Source organism: Metopolophium dirhodum, chromosome 2 (genome assembly GCF_019925205.1).
Source record: "Metopolophium dirhodum isolate CAU chromosome 2, ASM1992520v1, whole genome shotgun sequence".
Taxonomy (NCBI): Eukaryota; Metazoa; Arthropoda; class Insecta; order Hemiptera; family Aphididae; genus Metopolophium; species Metopolophium dirhodum.
In genome coordinates this window covers 2,005,854-2,018,638 of record NC_083561.1, presented here as the reverse complement: position 1 = coordinate 2,018,638, position 12,785 = coordinate 2,005,854, and the positions used below count along the sequence as shown (strand labels likewise).

At 30.0% G+C, this 12,785-nt stretch overlaps 1 protein-coding gene across 1 annotated transcript; it reads right to left on the bottom strand.

The window, feature by feature from the left end:
- Window positions 1-2,838: 2,838 nt before the first annotated feature.
- Window positions 2,839-10,062, bottom strand: LOC132938021 (zinc finger MYM-type protein 1-like). Its single transcript, XM_061004675.1, has 4 exons — window positions 9,435-10,062; window positions 7,240-9,318; window positions 6,753-7,047; window positions 2,839-2,987 (listed from the first exon to the last, which is right to left on the bottom strand). Exons 2-4 carry the CDS (start codon window positions 9,289-9,291, stop codon window positions 2,839-2,841), a joined length of 2,496 nt encoding a protein of 831 aa, XP_060860658.1. The 5' UTR covers window positions 9,292-9,318; window positions 9,435-10,062.
- Between the last annotated feature and the right edge of the window lie 2,723 nt (window positions 10,063-12,785).

The following is a 12,785-nucleotide window of genomic DNA, read 5'->3' as shown; positions in this document are numbered from 1 at the left end:
TTACATTAGGTAGGTGCTGCAGTGCCTTTATATAATATATTATACATACATTTAACCACTCTCTGTCCCACCACCGCCGTATAGTGTATATACACAAAACGTTCGGTAAAAATTGATAAAAATCCGTCTAATAAATTGGAATTATCATGATATAATTATTCAGTCGCCACGAATCACGGTATCACGATGAGGAGAAAACTGTTTATATATTTTATTATCTCTACGCCGTGCGTGATAAAATATTGGTATGTGCACATTCTATATTTTATTTTTCTATTTTATCTATAGAAATAACGCTCTTCAAATATGCATCGATTAATGGTACAGTCACGTCATATAGATAATGGTAATTATTTAGTAGTTTTAAAGCCAATTGAATCACATTTTACATTTGAAAATTTAAAAGAAATGTTGGTTTACCCCTGCTGTTAAGGAACCCCGAGTATAATAAATAAATAAAAAAAAAGATTAAAATTTTTTTTCTCATATAGGTAGGTATACATTTATATTCACACATTTTATAAATTATCAGTACTTAAATATTTATAACACCTACCTATGTAAATATTTTTGTATTTAACTACGTGTAAATTCGTCCAAGGCCGTGTTTAAAAAAAAATTTCGGGAGTGGCACTTCCCACTATGGTTTTTAATTCGTTCCCTATTATACTAATAAGTAGGTAATAAGTAGGTAACGATAATACAGTAAGTCAGTATAACAGTTTTCATTATAGTGTATATTTATATTTATTATTTATTCCACGGTGTTGGACATGGTTTGCGCACCGTTTGTTTACCTGTGCCAAGTAATATCGTACATTGTTTGCGATGCGCAACAAGTCGAACAATAGAAGAAGGGTATATACAAAATATGGAAAAAACTTTCAATGCCTAGGTCGACTTAAAAATTCAATATTAATTGTTATACATTTATAATGATGCACGCGTCATATAATAATAGTACAATATGGCGTACAATAATTAATTAATATATATAATATTTTATAATACAATTATTAAGTACCAATAGATGTATTATATTGCGATAGAAATCGGTGGGTTGGTCGTGGTTACGAGTCAACCGTATACACTTCAGTCGTTTAATCTATTGTCGTAGTATACGAAAGTACCGACGTATATATTTTTAAGCGGAAATACCTACACAATATTTGGAGATTTACAAGAGTTAAATTTTAAGCTAAAAGTTGGTAAACAGCTTGCACTTTTGGGTACTCCTAATCTCTTCCAGTTCTATTGTTAAATACGCTGATGCGCAAATGATGTAGGTACGATAATTTGACGACGTAAGGTAGACGGGCGGTGCGCAAACGAAGCATAACCCGAAAATCGAATGATGGGCAACTGTATTACAAAAAAAAGGTCGAAATGAACATAACATAATATAGTGATAAGCAAAGTTGATTATATTAATAATGATTTTAGCAATCTTCTTTTATTGTCCTTTATCCAACGCCATATAATTTTTAATTTCCTTATATAGTAGGTACCGATCTTATTATCAAACTCCCTAACACTTAACAGTAGTTAATTGTATAAGCCTGCAGTGTCGAAATAATCATCTAACTACAAAAACTAATTAAAATTCCGTTTTTAATTTTCTTTGATCAATTCAAACAATGATGCATTTTTAAATCAAACGGTTCTATTAGATCGTTTAATTAAGAATATTAATCTGATTATCAGTTTTAATTAAAATTAAATTATCATATTATCCTCTTGACTTGGGTCATAATTCATAACCGTATTATTTTTTTTTTTTAATTACGACTACACTATATTAAATTTGTTTTGTCTTAGTTAAATATTATTCATATTGATTTTTTAATAAGTATGTAAATGATTTATATAATAAAGTTAGGAGTTAATTTAAGAATAATTTACGTCTCAATATAATTTTAAGATTTTAAAAATGTTGAAAGCCACTGAAGCTACGTAGTTATGCACACTACCCCGACTAGGAATAATTCAAATTCAAAATCAAAAAATGTTATATAATCCCATTAAGATAATGATCCTGCACCGTGGTTAAAATTTAAGTCCACGATTATTATAATTAGTAAGTAGTAACTATAAATGAAAAGATATTTAGAGATATAGGATGCCCAAATCTATATTACAGTAGGCCAGAATATACCTACCTGTCATTTAATTTTTATAACGAGTCCCATAGGTACAATTTTATAATAAAAAGTAATAAGAAATTAATTTCAAAAGAGTGTTAGGGGTTGTGAGTACAAGTATCGATCTGCTAGCATAAAAATAATTTATAAAGTCGAATAAACTGTAAAAATAATAACTTACTATAATATACAATATACAGGTATACAATACTGCAGTTGCTAGTTGCTATAGTAGGTACCTAGCTATAATTTATTAAGACGTTTTAGACTCTATAAAAGTTTAGTTCAATGTATTATGTATCTAATTCGAGGGTTGGAATTTTCGTAACCATTTTTAACTGACAGCTCTGCTAGTTTGTTTAATATATTTTCGTGGCACTATCATAGTATTATATATATATATACAGAGTAAATCTTTTAAATTTTTAACAGAGATCACAGATCAGTGATCATTCATTATGTCCATCGATTTTTTGTGTATTACAAAAATATTATACTACCTACATTATATAATAAGTACACGGTTATTCAAAACGATTCATCCGATTTCAAATGCTTATAAAATAATATTTTTAGTTTTAGGTTTAGAATACCTACCCAATATATTATGATACATTAAATAAAATAGTAATATTACATATTATATATTTAATGATACCTATAAGGCTATAAATGTTCTATGTGACTATGTGGCTTCTTATATGGTCACACGAACACAACAGCTATATGTATGTATAGTCGGAAGTCGGAACTCATATTCATTCGATGCATATCCATTGTAATGGACTCCGCTAATTGTATAGCTCTTCTGTATAGTTGATGATAATGGTGGTACGTACACAGTACCTTTAACATGTTTCCAAAAGAAGTAGTCACATGACGTAATATAGGGTGACCAAAGGAGCCAAGCAAGGCCGACAAAAAAAATGTGTGGGGGAGGGTTAGAGACGTTAGAGTGTAAATGTGTTTTTTGACTAATAAATTTTAAAACGAAAATAAGCTAAATAATATTTTAAGAGCAAATTGTTTGGGGAGGGGGGAGTTGAACCGTTTGCTACGAATAACTTGAAGCCAGATAAAAGTATATAGAATTATCCATTTTAAAGAACCCTGTATTTTACTATATAAGTTTTATAGGTATTATGTTTTAAATATAATGTTATAAATTACTAAAGAATCTCTCTATATATATTATTATTATTATATACCTATTATGTTGTTGATTGTGGAACATTTTAATATTGCGGCACTGTGGTTGGAAATTTGGATTCCACTGATCTAATTTAAAAAGCCTACATTATCTTTGAACTTTGGATTGACGTGAAACCTGCTTGCGAGACGGATGGTTATAGGCAAAACTGTTAAAAAACGGTACATCATCTCATGTAAAATTTATGACTTACCTACAAGCGACACGTGAAGGATTCGAAAAAAAACATCAAATTTCGGCGGTAGATACACACCCTATAATGCAAAATAAACTTTTATTTAACTCGGAAGTTTTAAAACTATTTGCACTTTTCGATAGGGTGTGACATAATTTTGTGTCTTGCATTTATGATTTATCTCATATAATACGATCAGAATAAAGTGAAGTGTGTCCCACGACTTACAAAGTACCTACTACCTAAAGTTAAGTAGGTAGGTACTTCACGGGTTCGGATTTTCGTTTTTATTTAGTAATGTAAACAAAATCAGTTTTTCTTTAAATCAGTATATCAGTAGGTACAAGGTACTAGCTTAGGTAGGTAGTAATGTAGTATGTATAGGTAACATATATTTCTTCATTTTTCATTATATTTTCGTTAGGCTCAATTCCAGGTCTATGGTTAAGTCCCTAAATACTTACTTATGAAATATAATAGTTTATGCGAAAATAATGGAATTACGTCTCCCGGTTCTGAATTATATTAAACACTGTCGGAATGAATAATTAGCATAAGTATCTGATGGTGAGTGATTAGTGTTTATCAATATTGTGATTGCTGGTTTATTTTGATTTATGTATTTATGTGTTCTTAATTAATGCAGAAGCAACATTTGAAGATCTAAATATTGGATAATGTCATATTTAGTAAACATTTTCTAAATAATATTAATTGACAAAATTGAAAAAGTAAAATATGTAAGTAATAAGTATAGGTAATGGTATATAATAAAATATAATCTATACATACCTAGGTACATATTATATACAGGATGATTCACCAAACATGATGCTCACCCCCTTTTTCTCTTTTAAGGATGAATTTATTCAAATAATTCGGGTTTTTGGAATTTTAAAATATAAATAAAAGATTAGATAGGTAAATTTTGACATTTCTGAGATGGTGGTATTATTAAAGAGTGACGTGTGGCGATACAAACTTCTGTGTTTGAGTGTTTCATATAATCATATGATAACCCCTCTTTTTTACAGTAAAATATTTAGTGGAATAATTTTTTTGAAAATTCTGATTCATCAAATTCGAAATTCGAACGAGTTACAACCAGTCATCAACATGACTATATACTATCTACTAAGGATAATAGTCCTTGAAAATGGTTTTACATTTATATAAAATAGATGTAATATTGGAACTAGTATTTATTATACTTTGACAGTTCGACGAGTTTTAAAAATATAAATATTGATAGATTTATCAATTACTAAAATTTTCAAATCGCCATAGCCCACGCATCTCCCAAAGCCATTATCATGAACTTATTATCCTTAGTAAGAACAAAACTCGTTCAAATTTTGATTTTGATACGACAACAAATATCAGCTAAATAATTTAGTTACTGTAGAAAAGGGGGAATACTCATTTAAAAAACAGCAGTTTTTATCACTACAGGACACTTCTTAAGTAGGTAGTAAAAAAATCAGAAATGTATAAAACCCTAAGAATATGTTAATATGGTCTCAAAGTACCTATTCTTAAAATTCCAAAATCAGTTTTTCAATAACTGAATACTAAATAAAACTGTAAGTGAGAATGCTTGGTGAATTAATGTATAGACTTTTTACAGAGAGAGAGGGTGTCTGCGGCCCAGACAAATATAAATAACTTTTTACCAAATAAATATTTTTGACAATTATTAATGTATTAAAGACGCTGGTAAGATCCTTAAACGAATTCCTGTTACCGGTTTCGGCGGAAATCTTCATTCGGGCGTGCACACAAATGCGTCCATCTTACCGTCATAGATCCACAATTATACCATAAGCGAAAGCCGATAGGCGGTGCAACTTTCAATAGGTACCGAGACCTATTGAATACAATATCATACAACTATTTAGTAAAATATAATAATATACATACCCATACAATTTTAAAAACGTTGTGTATTTCAAAAACAATTAAAACCGTAGGTACCCGTTTGGAATGTCGGCTGACATCGTTTAGATGTGATGGAAGAGGGGGGGGGGGGGGCGTGAGGTCCAGCGATAAATAATTTCAAATTATAAATATATAAGAGTATAAATTCATAATTGTATAGTTTTGTGTTATTTAAATTGAGTTCATTATATTATATATGAATTTACTTTCACGCCTCTTTATCATTTGCGATATATTTTGCAATATGTTCTAGAGCCTAAGCTAGTCAGGCGTTATGTTTTCGTATTTTTATTTTTATAGAAATAATTAGTTTGTTATTTCGTATTGCTGGAAAAAGTAAAAAATTCGACAGCTTATCAACCAAAAATTATTACACCAAATCATAATATGCTATGTACAATAAATAAAAAATAAAATATTTGTCTAATAAAAGTTTGTTACTACATAACGTGCTAACGGTTGAAGCGCGGGGGGGGGGGGGTTACCTATTGCTGACTAACGGCGTCAGAGACATGCTGCCTTACTGTTAAAAGCCTATTAGTAGGTGAAACCTTGTTAAAAATCAAAATTTTTTTTCTAGTTCATTACCCAACAACTATAAATTCAGTTTGAATATTTTTAAATTTCAGAATTTTTAATCATTGATTACTCGGAATTTAAATCAGAAATCTTAAAATGTGGACTGACCGATCTAAAGTAGACATTATAGCGAATCAGTGGCGGATCCAGGTTTAATTTTGGGGGAGGGGCTTCTAAAAAAATTACTTTTAAGCCATACATACATTACACACTTCAAAATATTTCCGTAAGTAAAAAGAGGAGTCTGTTGTCTGTTGAAGAGGTCGGGGGGGGGCAGACCCGGATTAACACTATCGTAGGCCCTAGGCACAGTTCTTTATTACCCATCATGTGCTAATATACGGTTCTGTAGTGTTCAGTATTTAAATGATTAAGAAACCTAATTTTTGGGAGAGGTAGTGTTTTTCGCAGTGTTTTAAGTCTTTAAAATCAAAAATATTTACAACCTGAAAATCAATTATTAACTTTATAATCATAACTTTATCTAATGACAATTTTAACACATCTAAAAATACATTTTACATTACTCAAAATATATTATTTAAAATTAAACTGCAGGAACCATACAAAACAACTTATTTTATACCATTTTTCATTTTGTTCTTTGTATTTAAATATAAAACAAGATAATTTATTGTAACAATTTAAAAATAACAGTATTATGTAGAATATGTCTTAATATAAATTTATTGTTACAAATGTTTTTTACGATATTTTTTGTTTGCAAATGATTCTATAACTTTTTCGGTATCGATGTCTTGGAGTAATTCGTGTTCAATTGCAAGTACCGATAATGATGATAATTTATCTTGTCCAATAGTTGACCGCTGCCAGTTCTTAACCCTCTTTAAAATTGAAAATGATCTTTCACCTTCGCACGAAGTCCCAAAAATTGATAAATATATCCTAAAAGCAATGTTTACATTTGGAAAACTTGTTACCATTTTGGTATTTATTTGTTTAATTAGCATTTCATTAACAGACATCCCAGTTTCTCGAAAGCTCTTAAAAATCAAAAACTCATTAACAAATGAAGATTCTAAATCGGTTTTATAGGCTTCAACTAAATTATTTGCCTTTATTTTTATTTCTTCATCTTTTAAACTCTCGTTAGTTAAAAAATTAAATCTTTCGTCTAATTTTAAATAAGCTTTTTTTCGTTTTTCCATTTCAACAATCAATTTATCAATTATTACATAAAATGTTTGAGTTTTGAATTTATCTCTAGCACTCATTTGATCAACAGCATCAATTGCATTGCCATCATTTATCGAGACTTTATGTTTACGTTTTCTAGATTCCATTTCAGAATAATCAGACAAACCAGAAACTCTTTTTTTTGCTTTTTCTTCAAATAAATCAAATTCTTCGGCGCTTCTCATTTTTTTAAAACATAATATAAGACTGTTATAGAGGTTAACGACAGTACATATCTCAATACCGGGTGTTTGTAACGATTTGTTTACAATATTAATTTGTTGTAAAATGTCATTCCAAATATTAGACATTAGAACAGTTTCAAGACGATTGAGTTTTTTAACAAGTGACTTAGCTTCATTAACAGCATTAGGAGGTTGTCTTTCTGATAATGAAATATCAATCAAAGCCTGACGGATTTCTTCATAATTAAGTGATAATGCCTTCGTTGCATCACTACGCGCGGACCATCTTGTTTCAGACAGACTTTTAACTACAAAAACAGACTCCTTCATATTTTTTAACATTATAGACCATCTTTGAGGTGATGCTGCCAAAAACGTATAAATTGACTGAACCACACTAAAAAATTTAATGGCTTCAGTACAACATTCAACAGTAACAGATCCTACCAAGTTTAAACTATGTGCAGCACAGGGAACCCACTCGGCCAATTTATTTACTTCACGAAAAAGAGCTTGAACTCCTGAGTATATTCCACTCATATTACTCGCATTGTCGTAAGACTGAGAACGGCAATTTGATATGTCAATATTGTTATCGTTAAGCAATTTAGTCAATACATTAAAAAGATATTTACCATCATGCTGTTCAATAGGAACAAAGCCAAGAAATCTCTCTACGACTTTTCCTTGACCAATGGTGGTGTAACGAATAATGATCGTTAACTGATCGATGTGCGCTATGTCGGGCGTCGAATCAATACTAATACCGAAATATATTGATTCTTTTATTTCAGAAACAATTTTTAAATTTAGAGTAGTAGCAAGAATGTCTATAAATTCGTTGCAAATCGTAGATGACATATATGATATATTTCCTTTGCCAGGATTTCCGAACTTTTTTATATGCTCTTCAAGAAAAGGATCAAAATTAGAAAGAAGTTCAAGGCAACCTAAATAGTTACCATTTTTTGGACAGCCAAATACTTCCGAATCTCCTCTAAAAGCTAATCCTCTAGACGATAAGAACTTAATTACTGCTATAACTCGTCTTAAAACTTGAATCCAATACATTTTTTCTTTATTATACTGATTTATTAATTCCACATCTATTTTTTTACATTTTTGAAGGTCTACCATTTTTTTTATCGAGTTAAAATGGTCATTAGATTGTTCGTGAGTTTCCATTCTAACATTAATATTTTTCCAATCATCAAAACCACTTTCGAATTGATGCACAAGTGTTAATTTATCACTACTTTGCAAATGACGAAAAATTTTACACACATAGCAATACACTGATCCAGTGGATGGCGAATATATCAGCCAGTCTCGATTTACACACTCACCATTTCCTAATGCTCGTGAAAAATATTCCTTTCTGAAATATCTCATTTTTTTACCAAATTGTCTAGCAGATACAGTTAAATCTGCATCCACATTTTGAATAGGAATATTTTCAGAAAAATAAGAAATCAGATCAGCGTTAATTTCCCAATGTGCAGGATCGTTACTAAATTTTAAATTACTAAGGTCGGTCAGATTGGATTTAACTTTATCTGGTATAGATTCAGTTATAACACTTGTAGTTTCGTTTAAGGGAGTTGTCAAATTTGGTTCAGTTTTCTTAGGAGATGAACCTAATAAATTACCTTCAATTTTAGATTCATCTGTCATAATATTTATTAGTTGATTTTTATTTGAAATCTCAATTTGGTTTGTACTTGTACCTGCATTAGAACGATTTTGTGTTATTATGAATTTGCTCATGGACCCCATTTGTTGACTGATGTATAAATCTCGTTTTTCTTTCTTTTTTCTTTTAGTAGAACCACTTTCGTGCATCCTTTTGTACCCATCACCAGACATTTCAATATTACTTCTACTAGTTCTACTCTAATAATGTATACATAAACATTTATAAGAGTATATCAGTATATGATATAATTTTAAATACGATGTTATTTTAATATATTATCTAACGTAAGATATAGATTAAAATTTTAAAGTACCTGTTCAGAGATTGTTCCGTTTAAAGTTCACTATACTGGATTTACAATTGACAATAAACGATATTAATGAATAATGATATTATAATTTATAGTACGGAACTGCGGACTGCTACGAACAAATAACAATATTGACAAGGATTACTTAAGAATAATTAAATGTTGTCTTATCGTTTCGATACGGCGAATGGCGATACCGACCGAACAAGTCCCGCATATAATGTCCACGCGTGTGTGTGTGTGTGTGGGTGAGTCCGCGGTCGATAAATATTATTTATATTACGTAAATGATATTATTTTTGTATTATTTCCAAAAATATTCTAAACAGAAATCGTCGTTTCATTCATCATACACAGTCGTTTTCCCGTATACCGTATGCATTTTATCGGTTTATGGTTTATCCAATCTGATTTCATTAAGTGATTATTACGAATTACGATAACGAACATTAAATATAAATATACGAGAAATATTATAAAAAATATTTTATTTGTTGTGCTAACATCTACAAATAGTTAATTAACTTTAAAAAAAAATATTACAGAAAAATCGTAACCAAAAATTTCATTTTCGTAGGCCCTAAAATGTTCGTAGGCCCTAGGCACAGTGCCTATAGTGCCTATTGGGTAATACGGCCCTGGGGGGGGGGAGAGGCCCCTACCCCCCTTGATTCACCACTGTAACGAATTCAGATTAGTTTTCTGAAATATTATCGCGTTATTAGGTCGATCGGTAGGTTGGAACAAAACAATTGTAAAAAATTAAAATTGTTATTTTACAATTTAAAAATCGTACATAAAATTGAGCATAAATTGGTAACCGTTCACGCTCGCAACGCCGATTGGTGACTTGTACATGTGCGTGCGGGAGCGCTCCACTATTTCTTTTACACACAGTCACACACACCCATTTACAAAATCCAAATGCATGCAATTTGAAAATTGCCTATTTCGAACACCTTAAAAACTGTACGCCACAGATTCCCTTAAACTTAAACACTGTTGCAATAACTATATTAAGGAGGTAGTTACCTAATGGATAAAATGTTGTCGTCCCATCAAACAAATCATATTTATACGAATGCGCGCATTAAGAACATCAGATGAAATTATCATCCTTGAACACTGCAATAAATCACGTGACAAAAAATAAACATTTTTGATAGGTCGGTGTACCTATTAACTATTATATTTTATTGAGTAAGTAATTAATTAGTTCGATCACACTTTGCCGTCTGCATAGATATACCAAAATAGGTACAAACGAATATAAAAAGGCATACCTATAGTTCATAACTAGCATGTCTTCTTCACATCAGACGTTGACAGTTGATTTATATTTTAGTTTTACTAAGTTGGTATCTCACTATAGATACCTACCCATTCGTTCAGCATATCTGCATAATATTATGCCTATGTTACTGCGAACAACTTATTTTTTGTTTATTTGACGTGAGTTGGCATTTTGAAGGCTAATCGATTCATTGATTTACCATTACACGAATATAGTGTAAGCGTCAAACTATATATATTTAAAAAAAAAGGCGCTAAGGGTGATCTATATACCTAACCTTAGAAATACATAAGTATAGAGGTGTCTATACTAAAATATAAATAACAATCATCGCGACGTCTTGACGTAGAAATGTGTTTACGAGGATAAACGCCGCCTGTTTAAGCGCAACGTGCCAACAGTTCAATATTCAAATGATATATTATTCATACCCTACATATTGGTATCTGCTACTTTTCTTGAAAGTTGAAGACTATATTACGTTAGTACAACCAAAAAGAACCCAACAGCCATCAACTATAGTCAACATGGTAATTTGCTGTGTACCTATAAGTCACGGATATTAATCTACAGCCGCGGAACCTACACGAAATAGTTAATGATATTAATACATATCGTGGCCTCTACTCTTTAATTATAGATTTGTTAATTTGTTGAATGGTATACAATATAACCATGTCCAAAATTGTGTGACGTATTATTGTCATACCTGGTGGTTGATGCGAGGTGGGTTGACCTATTTAGAGTATAGAGGGGTGAATGACATTTAAAGCTTTAAGTCTTATCAAAAGCCATAGCTAGGGAAGTAGAACAACAATATTACGAAGTACTTTTAAGGAATTTCAAATGAGACGTGTATCAGTTACATCAATACGCCTTGAGTTACAGTATAACAAAGCTAGGCAAGTTTGTCACTTTTTATAACTAGTTAAAGTTAAGTCACTTTAATGCAAAAAGTAACCAAGTTAGAATATAAGTTAATTTGATAGTTTCTGAAACTTACCAAATTTCTTACTTAGTTAGAAGTTTGTTTTTTTTTAGTTTAAAATATAAATTTAAAAACCGTTTTTTTTCAAATGTAATGTACCTATTACATAAATTAATTATTAAGTAGGCAGGTAACTTAACTTATTGGTGATGAATTAAAATAAATAACTGTCAACTGGTAATTTAATCGAATGTCTCAAATAAGTAGATAATTACTAATAACCTTAATTTCTTGGATTATCAGTCATTAAAATATAAAAGTTTAACAAAATAAGAAATTGAAAAATTCAATAAATGAAAAAAAAAAACTAGATCATTGATCGTTATCTGCGACGATTACAAGACGTATACCAGTAGATGTATTACCACAACGCTGCCAGATTAAAATGTATCGCAAAAATACCGATCAACAATGAAGCAAATAAAATATAACTAGTTGGTATGATGTTGTGGGTCACCAAAATTTTAACATTTTCCATAATGGGTCATACTTTAAAGTTTGGGAACCTCAGTTATAAGTGATTTTTGTGAATTTCACAATGTGTTATTACTTAGTGTCTTAGTTGTACTGTTTAAAATTATTGTGCTTTGTAGATCTAGCTAATAGTAATTTTTTGGAAAACTCATAAATAGTATGAAATCAGTTTCCCCAATACATAAACAAAATTATAAATATTAGGTAGTTTTGAAGCATTTTAAATTTGATAACAAAGGTAGGTTATTTAATGCTACACAAAATATAACGTGCAATGCAATGAACCAAGTTTTACAAGTTCAAAGTACAGTTAAATTATTTTAGTAAATTATTATATTTTAATTTAATATATTTTTAGACTTGTTTCAGTTTAATAAACAAATATTTTTTAACATCTTTATATTTTGCATATTTTTAGTTGAATCTTGAATGATAATTAGTTCATAACGCATGCATATAATTCAAACAAACTTTGGAAAAAGTACTAGTATTACAATATGTACTATTTTTCCAATCTTTTGCATAATTTTATATCATCAATAGTCTAAATTCATATATTTTAACTTCAAAAGTTAGGTAAAACATACACATGTATAAT

Excerpts from the sequence above, each read along its gene's own strand:
- LOC132938021 (XM_061004675.1), bottom strand. The coding sequence starts at position 9,291 with ATGTCTGGTGATGGGTACAAAAGGATGCACGAAAGTGGTTCTACTAAA. Across the intron at positions 7,048-7,239 it reads TCAAAACTCAAACATTTTAT|AGCTTTCGAGAAACTGGGAT; the intron begins GTAATAATTGAT and ends TTGATTTTTAAG. Across the intron at positions 2,988-6,752 it reads ATTTGCAAACAAAAAATATC|GTACTGTGTACGTACCACCA; the intron begins GTAAAAAACATT and ends AACATGTTAAAG.